An 18,569-nucleotide genomic window follows, 5' to 3' on the forward strand; every position below is an offset into this window, starting at 1 on the left:
TGATTCAAATTGTGAAATGTTACATAACGTGGTTTACAATACATCTGAGAGATTACTGGAGAAGAATTCCTCCTATGATTATGTTTATCTTCTCAACCCACAAAAGGTATGATTTAGTGCCATAGCTGTTATAGCTGTGGCGTTATTTGAGATATATTAACTGCTTTTCATCGGAAAACATTTATAAACATAAACCTGACTGTTATAGCAAGATTCAATTTTGTTGAATGGTTTAGCGTGGTTATTATCGTACATTGCAAGTAAGGAATTAATATTCTTCATTACAGGGTTACAATGAAAGTTGTTTTAACGATGAAAATGAAAGAGGTATGTGTTGATGTTAGTAAGAATCAAAACAATTCAAAAACCCGGGACAACATTTTGCTAACTACATTACCCGACGATTAACAAATTAGGAAAACTGAAACATATCTCCCAACGACCAGAGGTGGATAATAAGCCTTTGGTGAGTTGATGCCTACAAATGCGCTTCATTCGTTTAATTACACTCATTCTGAACAATTTAGTCAAAGACTGCGCTGATATCTATCATAAAGAAATAAAACAAAGTGGAATTTATAAAATTAATCCCGACGGACAGGGAAGTTTCAAAGTGTTTTGTGATATGACAACATCAGGTGGAGGATGGACTGTATTTCAACGTCGTCTTGATGGAAGTGTTGACTTCTACCGAGGATGGCAAGATTACAAACAAGGTTTTGGTAACTTGAGCGGGGAATATTGGCTTGGACTTGATAAAATACACAAGATGACAAATATTTTAGAAAATGAACTTCGAATCGACATGGAAGATACATCTGGAAACACCAGATACGCTCATTATGATTCATTTAATGTCAGCAGCGAAAGTGAGAAATACAAGTTGAATGTTGGGGGTTATCATGGTAAGCACATTAGGCTGTATATACAATTGTTCGCAAATGTTTTCAGAGTCCTATACCTCATTACATTGATACGATTTATAATATTGTGAAACTCATGAATATTTAACGAGGTGTATTAGGTCACATGCACACCGTTTATACCGTAGTTTGCATAGATATGCAAATCAATTACAAACACTAGCACGTGTATCGGAAAAATACAGTGTGTCCCAAAAAATTGTGACGCAATAGAAATTATCGTATTGTTTTAATTTTTATGCCTGAGCGCTAGTAAAAAAACATTGACACCTTAACCGCATAGCGGCTGAAATTTTAGAGAAGTTGCCTAAAATATCCCATGGGTATACGAAGCATATCAAATAAGTTAACCATTAATTAACCTAAAACATAAAGTTTTTTCCCTTTGGGAGTTAATCAAGCCTTCATCAAGCCTTCGCTTTTTTCCAAACAACATAACATTATACTTGGATTTCATCAAGATTACTGTTGAGTATCCGTACAGCATCCTTTACAGTGACGGGATGAACATTCGCGAAATCACAAATTTACATTGTGGTTGTAGCATTTGAGCCGTAATTATCAAAGCGCTGTTAAATACCCTAGAAATAGAAATGACTCTATATTTATATTTATTAATGTTGGAATTGCTTTCCGATCAGCAGGACAAAATATAAACACATTAACATGAATTTGTGGGAGATTGGATCGTCGGGTTGAAGTACTTCCGCAACAATTTTTACAAAAATTTTGACAATTGATACACAATTCATCCAAAATAGGCCTGGGGTTGTCATCGATCCCCTCCCCAGCCTGAATAGATAGATAGATAGTGTATTAAAATTATCTTGCAGCCCAAAGGCTGTATTGCGTAATATATACAAAACTAAGTAAATTAGGTAATTTAAAATTTAAAATTTTTTGCAAAGTATATTATTAACGTACGATTTTGGCATTAATTGCACTCCATTACCATTATTAATTTTAAGAGGCCATTCAATTCATGCATATATTTTTACATTAAGGTACAGCAGGAGACTCGTTATCATATCATAACAATATGGATTTCAGCACCAAGGATTCTGACAATGATATTGCGAAAATCAACGTTAACTGTGCGGTGACATTCAAAGGAGCCTGGTGGTATCGTGGCTGTCATTATTCCAATTTAAATGGTTTGTATCATTATGGCAATCACACATCGTACGCTGATGGAATCAATTGGCTCCATTGGAAAGATCATTATTATTCTCTGAAATCAACGTCGATGAAGATACGACCACGTGAATTTGGAAAGAATAAATAAAGTTGTTGAACGATAAAGAAGGTTTACGTTTACTTTATAAAAAGTGCAATGCACTAACACGGCACTTGTTGGTTTTTATAAATATTTAAAATCGTGTAATAAATGACGTATATTTACATAGAGGAGATTCTTCTCCTACGCTTAGCCTAATCCGAGGTCAAAGTTCAGAGAATAAACTAACTGTATAAAAGTGTATCGTGAGTTGTTCATTAGAATGAGCTAATTTTCATGACAGCTATATCTTCGTTTGTCACATTACATATAAAACATTCACGTTTATTTTCGAAGATCGTCCGTATTGAGACGTACGATTAGACGTGCTTGTAAATTTCCGGTTATAATTAAAATGCGCGTTAATTACAAGACACCCGATTGGTCCTCATCATTATATTGGAGTAATTACGTCTGGCAAACCCTCCACCTTATTTTTAGGCACATCACGGCTGCTTGAGCAGAAATTTTCCCCTTATCCATACCAATTTTGCACGACATTATTAAGTGGTGCTATTCTTTTAACACGACGTCAACAACAATCACAGGTAAGAATTGTAAAAAGAATTTTCCATCGGCTTTTCTGTATTTGATATGTTTGATTTATTCCGACCATGAAAGCATTCACAATTCTTCACAATTTTATTCCATGAAACTTGCTCTGATAAACAACGAACCAGTTCTGTCGGAATGAATCATTGCAATAATTGTATACCAGGTGTACTATCCCGATAAATGGTGGTAAAAAGCAACACATCGTCAACACTGTAATAACGATAAAAAATAAGTTACAAAATAAAAATAAATAACGATAAATTCCTGAGATAAACGCTACAAACCTCATCCTGCCTTACTGTTCGTTCTTGTTGCTTACGCATGCGACCATGGCGGATTTTTCGAAGATTCCATTGCAATTGCGTTGTTTTCCTAAACATGCGTAAATTTGTGTAAAACATTGGACACATCCATCGTAATTATCGCTAATCTGGTTTTAATAAATGAAAGTAATCACCACACAAAGATTCACTTTCACGAACCAACGTTTCGACACTCCGGTCTAGTGTCTTCATCACGGGTGATCTGATGTTGAAACTCAGTTCCTTAATTATATATACTCTCAAAATGACGTCATCTAACATGCAATCAGATGTAAATATTCTTTTGGCAAATAGCTTCCCTCATCCCTATTTAGGACACAAAGACTCGCATTAATATGCAAGGCTTTCTAACAACGCATTTGTCCATAACGATCATTGGTGGTAACGACTTTTGAATCGTTCCACGCAATGGTATGGTTAGTTTTAGTTTTTTAAGTTTCACTGAAATTTGCTAAGAAAGGAGCAATATCTCAAAAGAATTGAGTGTACAGGTTGTTGACGTTCCCGCAAATAACAGAATGCACTCAAAAAATACAAATAAAATGTTACCTCAAGAGAAAAGACATATAGAAAGCTATCTTCCAAAAAAAACAATAACTTGCAAAGAAATTATCCGAAACATACACACTAAAAAAAGGTGTGTTAAATTTACACACCTTTTTTGTCCAAATTTTAACACACCTAAAGGTGGGTTTTGAAACACACCTAAAGGTGTGTTTAAAACACCATAAGGTGTGCAAAAAGCATCTTCAAAGGTGTGTTAACACACAGCAAGGTGTGTTTTTGTATATATTATATAAATATATTTTAATAAATATATATAAATATATTTTATATTTTTTTGTATATATTATATAAATATATTTTAAGTTCCAATACTATTAAGAATTAACATGAAGTCACAGTAATGAATTATATAAATATCTTGAAGCATGCAGTTTAGTTTAAAATAATGTCTTACTCTATAAACAGTTTATTGACTTGATGTCGTCTCGACTTGACACTTGGTGGTGTTTTCTTGTCTTGTTGGTCACCCTTGTTCTTGTTTGTTGGAGTGTATGGTGCCTGCTCAACTGTTGCAATAACATCATCGCCTTAATTCATGATCTTCATAATATACAAAGGTCACCTGAAAATATAAAATAAATGCATAAGAGGATCTGGTATTTAGAATTTTCCAATTTAAGATGTGCACAAGCATCTGTTAATTAATAGAACATGCTAAATGATACCCAATTTATGAGTTAAGATTTATTTTTGGTAAAAGAATTTAGGATGTATTGTCAGGTATAAGCAGGTATAATTACATGAATTATAACCTTCTGTTGAAATTTGAAAAATTGGGGTCTGGGCACATTTCCTATAGTTTCTTTAAAATGGGAAAGTTTTATTTAAATATGTATATATAGCTATCTTTCAGGATAAGTAGTCAAGTCTATAGTATTAAAAATCATAAACCATTTCTGGAACACTCAAGTCAAATCAACTATCTAATATTTGCAACATTTAGAAAGCAAATGCAGTATAGTGAGGACAAAAATTGGTCCTTTGGAATGTTACTAACCCCCAAAAGGAATACAAAATATTAAACATAAATTAAGACACAAAACAATTCATCAAGATTACACCTAGCGAATTATATGCTTTCTTTATACCAAGCATAAACTATGGCATAAACAGCCTTATGTATACACCGATATACGTGTAAATCTCCTTCTAAAAGCACCTAGAACAATTAAATTTTGAAAGATAAAACGTAACACTCACCAAGTCTCTCTTGTGATGTCGAATCTGTTCGCGTCGCCATGCGCTTCGGTGGTCTCTGAATTATTAGAATAAAGCAGACTTTTCACTTTCAAGCTATTCGGGACCTTCGAAGTCTTGAATTTCTTTGCATCGTTTGTAACGGAACCATAAATTTATTCGCTACAAATAGATAGAGACAACCATATTTATTACACTCGTTGGCCATATTGAAATTGATACAAATGTTTGACACAAACGATTCGAAAAGCACTGCAATACAACTTACCCTCTTATAATTTCTTCTTTATACAACATCATAAGCTCTCGTGTGTTCATCTCCAAAAAAATCTTAAAATCGCCTTCACAATAAACATAATTTAAACTTGTAACAGACTCGAATCACAGTTGTCACAGTAGAGAAGGAAATGTAAACACTAAAGTGACTAAACCAGTGTTGCCAACTGTAATTTTGTGAAAATCCCAAGTAAGCGCCTGAAATATCCCGAGATTCCCCCTAAAATCCCGAGATTCTAATTTCAACCCCAGTCCTCAGCCTTGGCGCACCCTAGTACCCAGTCCGCTCAGTGTGCGTTTATAAAGCGGTACTTCTCTGCATAACCGATTGTACAAATAGTCTTTATTGAGTGACTTTGAGTAAGTATTTTAAGTACAAGCGGACGAACCTTGGATTTTTAAAATGTTTATTTGTCAATTTAACGAAAACATCTTTTCCCAAATTCCAAACTTCCCTTTCCCAAAAATCCCTAAAAAAATCCCGAGATTACCATTTGAGAAATAAATCCCAAAAAAATCCCAACTGCTTCAAAAAATCCCGAGATCTCGGGATAAAATCCCGAACTTGGCAACACTGGACTAAACAGTGGTTTGTATTTCGTGCGCGTGGGTTTCACACCTCGCGACATTCTTATTGGTTAAAAGCGTATGACGTATCAGATCACTGACCTGTATATACAAGTCTGTATGGCAGATATTCAAAAACAACCCACGTTAATCATTCTTATTACAAAAGTAAACCACAACGATCTGTAAATTCCCTTAAATCTATGTCTTATATAATGTTTAGAGTTTTTAATACTGATCAAAGCTGAAACGCAGGCCAAAGATAACAGGAATTTAAAGCAAAAAGTTAAATTTAAATGCAATGGAACAGCGTGAAATTTCCTGTTACTTGTGTAATTCCTCGAAAGGCTGACGCTTTTATCGACGCACTAAAATACTATAGGTAATAAATAAGGCCAATCAAGCATATTGTTAATAATTTAAAGGTGTGTTTTATAACACATCAAAAGATGTGTTTCTTGGATGGGTCAAGGTGTGCTGTCAAACACACAAAGGTGTGTTTTCAGTGAAAAGGTGTGTTACTTTACACACCTTAATGAGTAAAAGAAAAGGTGTGCAAAAGGAGGTGTTTTCGCTAACACACAAAGGTGTGTTTTCGAACACACGAATGTGTGTTTGCGTACACACAAAGGTGTGTTTCCTTACACACCAAGGTGTGCTTTCTAAAAGCGCGTAGAAAGGTGTGCAGAAATTACACACCATGGCGTGCAATTGAGCACACCTTGGTGTGCAGTCAAACACACCTTGGTGTGTAATTCTACACACCTGTTTTTTGTGTGTACGAGTTTCAAAATACAAAAATATCGCATTTTTGTACGAACTTTTTATGCAGCAAAAAAAACTGCCCCATGGTAGGACGATTGGCAAAAATGAAGGACTATAAGTGTCTTAAAACTATATCAAAATTACAAGGTAAAAAACAAAACTTACTCGAAAGCCAAAGCAAAAGTTTGAAGCGCACTTGTACTCACAGCAAAAAATTCATATTTACTCACTCTGTAGTGGGAAAATACAGTAGTCAGATAAGGTAGATGCAGAGAAACAGATTGAAACTTTTTTGCATTTCTCCACCTTCGTCTGGTTCCTCGTCGTTTCATTCATAAACACAGTAGCCTGTCTTTATATAAAAACATTCGGCGTTATATGAATGGGGCTTCGTAAACTTCACATAAGATGAGATGAGATGAGATGAATTTGACGTGTTGAATCTCCACTTGATATCATTTACCGCCAAGTAATTGATGAGATCATCGTTGGCCAATGTTGCCAGCCACTTCCTCGTCCCTTGAAAGCTTTTGCGTTATCACTAACGATCAAACTTGCATGGAATCTCCTCTCGCAACGAACTTTCGACGCTTGAACTCACTAGCTGTCATCTCTTTGCACAGGTCTAGATGTACCGCTCTCGTGCTGGCACAAGTGAACATAGCAACACAAGCCTTCCTGGTTTTGTTTTAACTCATTTCAGTGGACGGGTTTTCTTGTTTCTTAAAAGTCTCCAATATCTGGTGCTCGTAAGAAGATCCTCTTCCAAACTCGGTCAATTTTCAAGTTTTCGTCTCCGTCTTTTACCTGGCTTTCTTTCACCGTCGCATTGATATCGTCGTTTATGGCAGCCCCTGCTACTAGTACCACTTCCGCTCAACCTCTTGCTTTACCGTCTCTATGCTAGCTTTACGTCGTTTTTGCATGTACCACAGCTCCTCTCTTTGCTTTTGTCCCATCGCAGCTGCTTCCCTTTCTTTCCACTTTATTGCTTGGAACTTCATCTGCTCATCATTGAGTCGCTGCTGAAAGTATAACTCGTTCTTTAGTTTCTCTTCCACTTCCTGATCATTGATTTTTTCCATCTGCTTTTTCAACTTCGTACGAATGTCCCGAAAAGGTACCAAGAAACCGTCGTCACCTGGTGTTTCTTGCTCCCATCTTTGATATTGTCGAGGTTAGTATTTTTGTTCATTAAGTGTTCCACTTTCATATCTCTTGCCCTTTCTAGTCGGTTTATTGGTCGGTCCAGCCCGATCATCAGAATGTTTTACATCATCGATGACGTCGGTGATGATGAATTCCTTTGTCTCACCGATTTGTAGTTCGGGAACTGCTAATTGCTAATTGAAATTTTTCCTCTGTATCTATGTTCCATTTGTAGGTAATTCATTCAATACATAATCCGCGGCCAAACACGAGAAATTTATTCAAACGTTCGGTATCATGCCGTTGTTTCCACTTCAAGTGTGGGGAATTTGCCGTGAAATTTGCCTCGCTCCCACTCCCCGCACAACTGGATAAAAATTTCTCTCAATCGTTCAAAATATATTTTACATCCCATATTTTGCATTAAAACACCATAAAAAATGAAAAATAAAATGTTAAAATTCTTGTCAAATCTCCGGAAAGCGTGTTCGTTCGTGTTCGATTCTAAAGATCTTCGATATCACTATGGTAACACTGAACTGCATAACGTAACTGGATAATAAAATGCAAATTGTTCGACGACGATTTCCGACACCCCCCGACACGTGACATGGGAAAAATATCCGCACTGTACCCCGGATGTAGTGGCGTATGAGTTCTACGAGTGTTTTAGTTCTCAGTGAAATACCCCATGCATCCACCACTTTGTTTTGTTCATATCACAAATCACGTCATAACGTGTACCTGTAACTGAACAGACAGCGGTTCAATGTTATCTATTTGTTCATACTTCTATATGAATTTTTCCAAAGCAACCTAAACGATCTATTGTAATACAAATTCCGAAACCATGCAACGCCACCGCTTCCATTGAAGATGATCTTAAACCAATAAGTCTTACTTCGCAAGCCTTGTGGGAGGGTTCTCCCTCAATTCTTTGCTTTCAGAAATGAGAGATTAGTGACCAACTTGATGTTAAACAATTAGCTGTGTCCGTGAAGTCGACTACTAACCCAGGCCTTGGTATATCTTCTCCATGCACCTAATCCATGCTGGACTAGACCGGCATCGGGCAATGGCTTACACGCACGACCGCCGATAAGCGTTTAGCTAATATTTTAAAAAATATGAGGTTTCCTTAGGCGAAGTGGCCTACGGATTGTTTTCTCAAAATTTCGAATGAATTCCTGTTTTATTTCGCTAATTTGATGTCTCTCGATGGTGTTTACAATGGCGGAAACTTCAGGCTATAATGTTATGCAAACATCGGTAAAATATTAGGCTGTATATTTTCTGGCATTTCTTCAGGTAATTTCGCGGATAGTTAATTTTCACTTTTACGAAACTATAACTGTAATGTTTTAATAAACTCTTTCCTAAAAAAAAAACTTGTCGTTATACATAGACGATGTAAACAAAGTCAGCACGCGCGGAAGTATTACACGCGCTGTCAAAGTCTGGGCTGCCTATGTCTGTACTTGAAGATTTTGTATTGTTTTGATGTTTTTTCTGAAGCCTCAAATGTTGAAATTTTAACAGTTACCTAAGCTGGTAGGGTCTATAAACGCCTGTAGAAAAATGGTGACATGACCTTCAATATTGAGACTGTATTTTCACGAAATGATAAATATTGGCTATCGACGCTTGCTATTGAGTCATTCAATAATATAAACTTATAGTTATAGCTAATCTAGGCCTAGGATATTATTTTCTTTGTTTAAAATGGTGAGAGGTGCTGCATTTCATGTATTTCTAGTCATAAAATAAAACGAGTAATATTTTTATCAATATATGTGTTATGTCCTGCTTTTGTTAAATGATATATAAATTAACAGACATCTTTGCATTAACATACAGGGTGTATCAAAAAAAAGTTTACAGTTAGAAAAACGTCGTTAAATTAATCAGCGCGCAATGCTTGGTAAAACCTTTGGTGGAAATAAGTTGTTTGACGCCCATTGGTTTATCTGACAACAAAATTGTCTCAAAAAAGAACCATTTGTAGAGTGAGAATTCTGTTAGCGAAAAGCACTTTTGAATGAGCTTGCGCCGAAAAATGACACGTTTAAATTGCAAGCTGATTACATGGGGGGGAAGTATGGAACATGTTGTTTTAACTAACAAAGTTTCAAAGCATTTGGTCAATACCAACGCGAACGCACAGCCGCCAAATCTTAGATTATTTACTCTTTTTCGTTTTTAAATGTCATTTTTAAAGCCTCATTAATTATTCATTGTCATGTCTTTGCACGCTAAGATTTTTGCATAAATTATAACACGGATTTCCCCAAGGGACTTTACGCTTTCAAGCGTTGTTTAAGCTTTTTAACGTATAAAGCGTTTATTTGAACATTGTTTCGAACATTTCATCGTAGATATTATTAACAATACTTATTTACAATGATGTTTATTTACAAAAATTACATTGTTCTGTTTAATCTTCAACGTGACCGCCATTTCGTTCCACACATAAACCAGCCCTAGCAGTCATGCTACTAACAGCACGACGAACCATGGTTCTGGCCTGCCTTAGAATATCCATTTCGTTACGGATTCTCATCTCGAGGTCGTCCAGATTAGCCGGCTGTGTCACATAAACTTTAGACTTGAGTTATCGACATTGCAACAGTTTTTATAAATAAACGCTGTAAAAAGTTCTCCAATTTATGCAAAAATCTTAGCGTACAAAGACATGACAATGCGTAATTAATGAGGCTTTAAAAATGACATTTAAAAACGAAAAAGAGTAAATAATCCAAGATTTGGCGGCTGTGCGTTCGCGTTGGTATTGACCAAATGCTTTGAAACTTTGTTAGTTAAAACAACATGTTCCATATTTCCCCCCCACGTAATCAGATTGCATTTTAAACGTGTCATTTTTCGGCGCAAGCTCATTCAAAAGTGCTTTTCGCTAACAAAATTCTCACTCTACAAATGGTTCTTTTTTGAGACAATTTTGTTGTCAGATAAACCAATGGGCGTCAAACAACTTATTTCCACCAAAGGTTTTACCAAGCATTGCGCGCTGATTAATTTAACGACGTTTTTCTAACTGTAAACTTTTTTTTGATACACCCTGGCAGTTGCAATGCTGAATATAACTCGAAATGTAAACACAAGAGGGTAAAGAACCAAACAATTAATTTTTCATTTATTTGGACGAAGAGATAGAAAAGATTAAGATAACGTCCAAGACCCACTTTTTGTGGATTTGCTTGCAATGTAGCTATATTTGAATGCGAGCTTACACAGTCTAAACGTTTTAACCATATATATGAGACTGATCAGTCATCGCGTTCAGCACTTGTTGCCATAACAACGTAAATATTGTTGATCAGATAATTTGTTACTAACTTCTTAATCAAAGGACATTTTGCTACATTATCGGGGATATAACATTCAGTTTCAATTAACAAAAGATTGCATCAGGAATATTTCTTTTTACGCAATCGAAAAATGCTGTTTGGAGTTGATTTTGAAAATGACTTGTTTTAAATTTTACAATCATTGGACTTAATTGTTTTAGCGCTGATTTAAATTTTCCTTTCTCAACATTAGACGCAGTTATAATATTCAGTTATGCAGACTTTAACGTTTACCCGAAAACGATGTCCGGTAAAAATCGTTATTCGCGCCAGTTAATCTCAAGTCGAAGTTAAAATAAAGCGGCAGGCACTTTAAACATGCAATAACTTATAATTATAACTAATTGGTTTTATTTAATTACTTTTCGCGCTTTTTTAATTAACTCAAACCGAACAAGTTATTATCGAAAACTGAATGCAAGATTACTACGAACTCAGTTTTTTTTCACGTTTGACGTTTCTAAGGTCAAACTATATTTTTTGTTGCTCTGCTATGATAAATGTCATTGAAATTTTCAGAGTGATCTATGAAAAGGTAGATTATGCATTTTAGTATGATAGAGCGTTGATTTATAAACCGTAAGAACTATCCGTTTGAGAACTTTGCTTTCAGAGAGACAACATTCTCCCTAACCGCATATTTATTGCTCGGCACTATACGACTGTTCATAAATTAACTGCCAAATAAGAGACGTTGATGCTTATTATGCAGTTTGCACTTAAATAATTTATTTGCTGTTGAGTGTTTATAATAAGAATAAGAATAATTTATTTGCTAGCATGCACATCAGTATTTTGCTGCTGTTCTAAGCAAACCAACTGTTCAAAGTCCTGAAATAATTTCCAATATATCTTATAACCAGAGTTGTGGTAAGTCATTTTAAACATTAAAATTTATTCCATTCCCACTTACTTTGTTTCGCAAAATGTGACCAAAATTTTGTGTTAATTTGGGAGTTTGAAGGTCATAGATGCCCTTAATGAACGAAGGATTAGCAAGCAGGTTTTCTGCGCAAAAAATACACATGCACACGCGAGTTTTTTTTGTGGGAGAAGGGGTTTGGGGGCACGATCCTACAGAAAGTAATTTCTCTTGGTCAATCTCTCATCCCAAAGACTTGTTCTTAAATGGCCGTTAAGTCGTTGTCCTGGGGTTTATATTCTCCCAATTAGGACTCCCATGATGTCATGTGCACACGCTACATACCATGAATGAGGTAGCTAGCCTCTAAGACATCAACCTGAAACATTCAAAATAAAGTGTTGAAGATAACCCAACTTTGACAAAACTGTCAAAGGCTAAAATGCATCTCATTTAATAGCTGAGTTATACAATTTAAATTTTCACGCAGTTGTAATGATGAAAATAGCTAAAGACAACGGTTCAATGTTATCTATTTGTTAATACTTCTATATGAATTTTTCCAAAGCAACCTGAACGATAAGTTGTAATACCAATTCCGAAACCATGCAACGCCACCAACTTCTATTGAAGATCATTTCAAACCAACAGATCTTACTTCGCCGATATAGCTAAGCTGCGGGAGGGTTTTCTCTCAATTCCAAGCCTGCGAATAATGGAATATATTTATACGCTTATTCCACGGTGGGGGGTGAAACGCGATAAATAGATCTATTCATTGTGTTTCCCCCCACCGTGGAATAAGCGTATAAATAGATTCTGTTATTCGCAGGCTACTTAATTCCTTGCTTTCAGAGATGAGAGATTAGTGAGCAACTTGATTTTAAACAATTAGCTGTGTCAGTGAAATCAACTAGTAACCCAGGCCTTGGTATATCTTCTCCATGCACCTAATCCATGCTGGACTAGACCGGCGTCGATCAATGGCTTACCCGCACGACCGCCGATAAGCGTTTAGCTAATATTTTAAAAAAGATGACGTTTCCTTAGGCGAAGTGACCCGGGGTAGTTTCCTCAAAATTTCGTATGAATTCCTGTTTTATTTCGATAATTTGATGTCTTTCGATGTTCTTTAAAAATGTGGAGACTCCTGTCTAATGTTGTGCAAACATCGGTAATTATTAGGCTGTGGATTTTGTGCTATTTCTTCAGGTAGTTTCGCGGATAATTAATTTTTACTTTTACGAAACTATAACTGTAATGTTTTAATAACTCTTTCCTATAATTATACCTTGTCGTTATACATAGACGATGTAAACAAAGTAAGCACGCGCGCAAGAGTCATACGCGCAGTCAAAGTCTGGGCTGCCTTTGTCTGTCAAATTAGAATAAATGCAAATTATCATGTCACAAAATTCTGGTAATGCGACGCTTCCCATTGAGTCATTCCATAATATAAACTTATAGTTATAGCTAATCGCTAATTTTCTTTGTTTAAAATGGCGAGGGGTGCTGCATTTCATGTATTTTTAGTCATAAAATAAGACGAGTCATATTTTTATCAATATATGTGTTATGACCTGCTTTTGTTAAATAATATATAAATTAACACACATCTTTGCATTAACACATTTTGCCAAAAAGGAACAGTAATATTTATTTAAGCAACTGCCAGTGTCAAAGTTTAAATAAATGTTCACATACAGTACCTAAAACAAGTGAAATGAATGAAATTATTTTTCATTGCCGAATATTGTAAAGAAACATTCAAAATAAAGTGTTGAAGATAACCCAATCTTTGACGAGACTGTCAAAGGCTAAAGTGCATCTCATGAATGGCTGACTTATGCAGTTTAACTTCTCACGCAGTTGTCGTGATGAAAACAACTTACTCAAAATGTAAACACACGAGGGCAAAGAAGCAAACAATTAATATTTTATTTATTTCGTGCGAGGAGATGCAAAAGATTAAGATATCGTCGAAAATCGACATTTTGTGGATTTGCTTGCAATGCATCATTTGAGTGCGAGCTTATACCGTTTAAACGTTTGATCTTATATCTGAGACTATTAATCAGTCATCACCTTCAGCAATTGCTGCCATAAAAACGTAAATATTGTGGACTACATAATTTGTTACTAACTTAATCAAAGGACATTTTACTACATCATCGGGGATATAACATTCAGTTTCAACAAAAGATTGCATCAAAGATTGCATCAAGAATATTTATTTTTACCCAATCGAAAAATGCTGTTTGGAGTTGATTTTGAAAATGACTTGTTTTAAAATTCCCTTTCATAACATTATCTTTTTTGCAAAGCCGCCCTAGACGTAGTTAAAATATTCAATTTTGCAGACTTTAACGTTTACCGGCGTTAACGGAAAACGATGCTGGTTAAAAAAGTTATTCGCGCCAGTTAATCTCAAGTCGAAGTTGAAATAGCTTGGCAAACACTTTTAACATGCAACTACTAAATTAGTTTTATTTAATTACTTTTTGCGCTTTTATTTAACTAAAAACCGAACAAGTTATGATCTATGGAGGGGCATTTAGGACAAAAATGACATTCGCTTGTACATTGCATGCCGTTCGTTCATGCCACATGCTATTCGTTCGTATCAGCTTTTATTCTCGACGTTGTTCGCGTGTAAGTTACACGCCATTTGTTCGTACACTTTCTGCCTTCGGTTTGAGCCGGCGGACTCATGTCATCGGGTCAGCGGCCGTTCCTTCTACTAGCTCGAGCCGGCGGACATAGTTTAATCGGGTCAGCGGTTGCTACGTAAGACTTCGTGTAAGGACCGCTGTCACACTGCTGTTTTACATTAGAGTCTACAGAGCAAAAGGTTGAACAAAAACGAAAGTACAGAAAAAATGAATAATTCATCTTCTAATAATCGTGATCTATTAACAAGAACCAGAAATTTATTAAGAACTGCATTGTGCCAATTGGAAACTGGAAATGTCTCAGAAACGAGTTCCTCGTTCTCGGAACAAGGACCAAGCGCTTCTACTTTTTCGGCATCGCCATCGGGGCAATCTTTGCAGCAAGGAGTCCAAAGACGAAGTGCCTCCTCTGTTTCAGGGCAAGGTCGAAGTGCCTCAGACGATTTCAGGTATGAAAAAGAGTACGAATGTGCATACGATCTTGAATGCTACACTACCATAGACCATAGTATTTAGAAGGTTGACGACTTGGTGTTGTCAACTGATTTGTCATAATGGTTTATACTTTATATTGTCATAGCAACAGATTCGTGTGAAATTTTGAATTTTGATTAAAAAATTCTTTCACCCAAAAATAGTGATTGAAATCTTGTAGTGATTATATATATTCATTTCAATTTTAGAAGGGCATTTCCAGGAATGAGTTCTAGAAACGTCACACGCCCATTACCTTCTGGCAACTTACAGCCACCAGTGAAAAAAACAAAAGGATCAATAAAAGGTTATGTTCCACTGCGATTCCAGCCAGCAGAGACTTGGACCCATGACATATGTATTCTAGGCAGGTGTAATGAGAGTTTAACAACCAGACAGACACCGACTTGACTCCCTTATGGCAGCTGGGCTTGGCAAAATGAAAGTCGTTTTTCCTAACAAGAATGCATCTCATGAAGAACTACAAAAATTCATGGAAGAAAAGTTTCCAAAGATGAAAGGATCGGGAGGGTTTGAAGTTTTGAGAGCTGTTGGAGGTGGTGGAGGACAAAGGGTACTCAGTCTTATCCCACCAAGCAGAGAAGGATATTCTGTATCATACCTCAAAGAAAGGTTGGGCCAGGCCGTAGCCTATTTCCGTCCACTACAAATTGATTTGGATGAAACTGAAGTGAAATATGATGTGAGTTCAGATTTTAGTTTTATTAGTGCTTTTGGACATTTTATTTTTACTAATTATTTTCAACTTACACGATTTTATTATTGCATACTAAGGTAATTATTTCTATTTATTAAAGTTACTCTGGATTTAATTACCGCTCAACATGCTTAACTGTGACAAGGATAGTATTTTCAAATTAGTAAATATATAGGCTTCCCAACCCTTATTGATTCTTGTGTTTCTTACACACCACAAAATTTGACAATTAATGTGCACTTTTCACCTACTGTAAGTATAATCATTGTATGGAAACTGCGATTCAGATTGTCAAGCTTTTATAGTCACTGATATAACATTTGCCTCTTGCATGTAATTAGTAAAATTAATTGGTAATGTTTAAATATTTTTTTAGGATGTTGGTCCAGTTATCAATTGTATCAAATGCAGCACTAGCTTCACATATGGTGAATTTAAAAATCACCTGATGGGCATAAAAATATGGATTTGTAAGTATACACATGTACATACACAACATAATTAATATAATAAATAAAATATATGTTGATTGAAATATAAATATAAGATATTACTGAAAAAGCTAATATTTCTTATTATTATTAACTACAGATCAACTGAAGTATCGGATGACGAGGTTAGGGTTCCACCTGAAGTGGAAGCTATCAATGCAGACAAGGTTCAGTTGCTTACACATTCTATTATTCATGATACAAATTATACAGAATATTCACATATAGTTTTTCCAACAGAAAATGTGTATGTACAGTAATAAGCTAATTTTGCTATTAATTTAAAAAAGCCTTCATGCATGCCACCAATGAACTACTATCCCTTTCTGATTCCCAGAATACAGGGCTATATGTTGGTGTGTACAAATTAAAATAATATTACTAAATGTATTTGTTTATGGTGTGTAAGCTAGGTTCAAATGCATATATATATATATATATATATATATATATATATATATAATATATATTATATATTATATATATTATATATATATAATATGTATGTGTGTGTGTAATCATTAATTATACTGTGTAAATGTTCTGTTTGAAAGGTACCTCAGGAAATACAAGATGCGTATGAGAGCCCGATATGTACTAGTGTCTCAGACAAAAAAGAAGTTAAGGATAAAAGTGGTTGGTATTGTTATAGCTGAAATGCTAAACTGTTTTATTATATTAATGGTACAAATCTAGACAAAGATTTATATATGAATAAAGTAAATGTTATAAATTGAATTTTAAACTGCATAAATGTTTTTTAATAGATTGCATTTCCCACCTGAAAGACATGTTTCCGAACACAAGTATCGAAACATTGCAAAATTCGTATGCAAATAAACAAGGAAATGTGTCTGAGGTGGTTGATGAGCTGATTGGAGGATGGGATGGGCAATTGGAAGGTTTGTACTAGTGGTGTTTCAAATTCTTTGAAACAAAATTGTCAAATGGGTCTATTAAAATTTATTTAATAATTTTAAAATATTTGCTAGATTATTTTCCTGATTTTGAAACAATGATGGAGAATATTGATGCAGATGAACCACTAAATCTTGCTGAACATCTTCAAAAACTAGCACCCACAAAAATAACTCCTCAAAGATTATCTGTTGATCGTGGTAGCCTGTTTAAAGACAGTGTGTCATTTTTCAAAAAGTCAAGTTTCGATTTTGACTCCCCAGTGAAAATAGTATTTGAAAACGAGCCTGCAATCGATGGAGGGGGTCCTAGGAGAGAATATTTTACTCTCTTATTGAATTGCTTGGTTTCTCCTAGCAATTTTGTACGACTGTTTGAAGGAAGTGAAGCCCGATTACTACCAATGCATAATACAGATGCATTAAGGGCCAGTCTTTATAAAGTAGCTGGAAGAATTATTGCAACATCCATTTTGAATGGAGGTCCAGGCTTTCCATTTTTATCCCCTGCAATCTATTCATACCTAATTTCAGGCTTAAGTCAGGATATTGACATTGTGAAGGAGGATATAGCAGACATAGATATTAGAGATATTGTAACACAGGTAGGGATTCATCAACATTAATCACTAAGTTCAATTGTCAACCAATACACATTTATATGCAAATGTTTTATCAAAATTAAAGTATTTCATTTTCTGTTACAGATTGATTCCTTAGATAACTTTGAAAATATTCCTGATCAAATCCTTGATGCACTTGTGGAAACTGGTTTTACTAAAAAAATCACCAAAGAGAATAAACTTGAAGCTATCACAAGCATAATGCTGAACACAGTGATCTTAATGCGTAAAGCTGAGCTTGATCAATTTGGTCAAGGTCTTGGCCCAATACTAAATGAAGCACAGAAGCATCCTGATGTTTTCAAGCCCTTGTTTGTTCATGTTGGTGATGTGGATCTTACCCCAGAAATGTTTAAAAGTCTATTGATGCATACACACTTAGATGACCCAATCAAAGGCTATTTTTACAAGTATATTGATAATTTGGGTACGTTATTTTCTGTACCGTAACTATTGGTTTTGATTTAGCTAAGAACATATTACTGTACATATATATACTAAAGCTTAATTATTAGATGCAAAGGGTTTGCAAAAGTTGTTGGCATTTTCTACTGGTGCAAGTAGTATACCACCAATGGGTTTTCATGAACCTGACAAGATAACTCTCACAACTATTGAAAGTGTTTTGCCAAATTCCAATACATGTCCTATGGATTTAGAACTACCAAAAAAAGTTGCCAATTTTGAAGAGTTTTCCAGACAGATGAACATTGCCTTGGACATGCAAGCAATGGGATTTGGCATCATATAAGACACAAGTTGGATTTAGTATCATAACATTTGTTGCAGTTGGGTTCTATTTTAAAGGCAAAAACATTTTCCAGAAGAGATATCTACATTTCCTAATTA

At 35.2% G+C, this 18,569-nt stretch overlaps 2 protein-coding genes and 1 long non-coding RNA gene across 4 annotated transcripts; 2 read left to right on the forward strand and 1 right to left on the reverse strand.

The window, feature by feature from the left end:
- Positions 1-2,224, forward strand: LOC114533785 (microfibril-associated glycoprotein 4-like). Its single transcript, XM_028555381.1, has 4 exons — positions 1-106; positions 288-327; positions 528-905; positions 1,928-2,224. The coding sequence occupies exons 1-4, from the start codon at positions 17-19 to the stop codon at positions 2,206-2,208; spliced, it is 789 nt and encodes a 262-aa protein (XP_028411182.1). The 5' UTR covers positions 1-16; the 3' UTR covers positions 2,209-2,224.
- Positions 2,225-2,283: 59 nt separating this feature from the next.
- LOC114533789 lies at positions 2,284-5,689 on the reverse strand. 2 transcript variants are annotated; one of them, XR_003688089.1, is made up of 5 exons: positions 5,110-5,689; positions 4,845-5,003; positions 4,039-4,206; positions 3,039-3,126; positions 2,284-2,964 (listed from the first exon to the last, which is right to left on the reverse strand). It is a non-coding gene; the product is annotated as an uncharacterized LOC114533789 (long non-coding RNA). The 2 variants fall into 2 exon arrangements; XR_003688088.1 differs by lacking the exons at positions 2,284-2,964; positions 3,039-3,126 and having other exon boundaries at positions 3,944-4,206.
- Positions 5,690-15,381: 9,692 nt separating this feature from the next.
- Positions 15,382-18,471, forward strand: LOC114533717 (G2/M phase-specific E3 ubiquitin-protein ligase-like). The gene is made up of 8 exons (XM_028555314.1): positions 15,382-15,674; positions 16,066-16,159; positions 16,281-16,347; positions 16,735-16,816; positions 16,948-17,082; positions 17,173-17,702; positions 17,805-18,147; positions 18,236-18,471. Exons 2-8 carry the CDS (start codon positions 16,152-16,154, stop codon positions 18,469-18,471), a joined length of 1,401 nt encoding a protein of 466 aa, XP_028411115.1. The 5' UTR covers positions 15,382-15,674; positions 16,066-16,151.
- Positions 18,472-18,569: the final 98 nt, after the last annotated feature.

This window comes from Dendronephthya gigantea, unplaced genomic scaffold (genome assembly GCF_004324835.1).
Source record: "Dendronephthya gigantea isolate DGI-Jeju-01 unplaced genomic scaffold, DenGig_1.0 000094F, whole genome shotgun sequence".
Taxonomy (NCBI): Eukaryota; Metazoa; Cnidaria; class Anthozoa; order Malacalcyonacea; family Nephtheidae; genus Dendronephthya; species Dendronephthya gigantea.

Coding starts and splice junctions, on each gene's coding strand:
- LOC114533785 (XM_028555381.1), top strand. CDS start 17: ATGTTACATAACGTGGTTTACAATACATCTGAGAGATTACTGGAGAAG. Junction 107..287: donor ATCTTCTCAACCCACAAAAG/GTATGATTTAGT, acceptor TCTTCATTACAG/GGTTACAATGAAAGTTGTTT. Junction 328..527: donor TAACGATGAAAATGAAAGAG/GTATGTGTTGAT, acceptor TGAACAATTTAG/TCAAAGACTGCGCTGATATC.
- LOC114533717 (XM_028555314.1), top strand. Junction 16,817..16,947: donor AGAAGTTAAGGATAAAAGTG/GTTGGTATTGTT, acceptor GTTTTTTAATAG/ATTGCATTTCCCACCTGAAA. Junction 17,083..17,172: donor ATGGGATGGGCAATTGGAAG/GTTTGTACTAGT, acceptor AATATTTGCTAG/ATTATTTTCCTGATTTTGAA.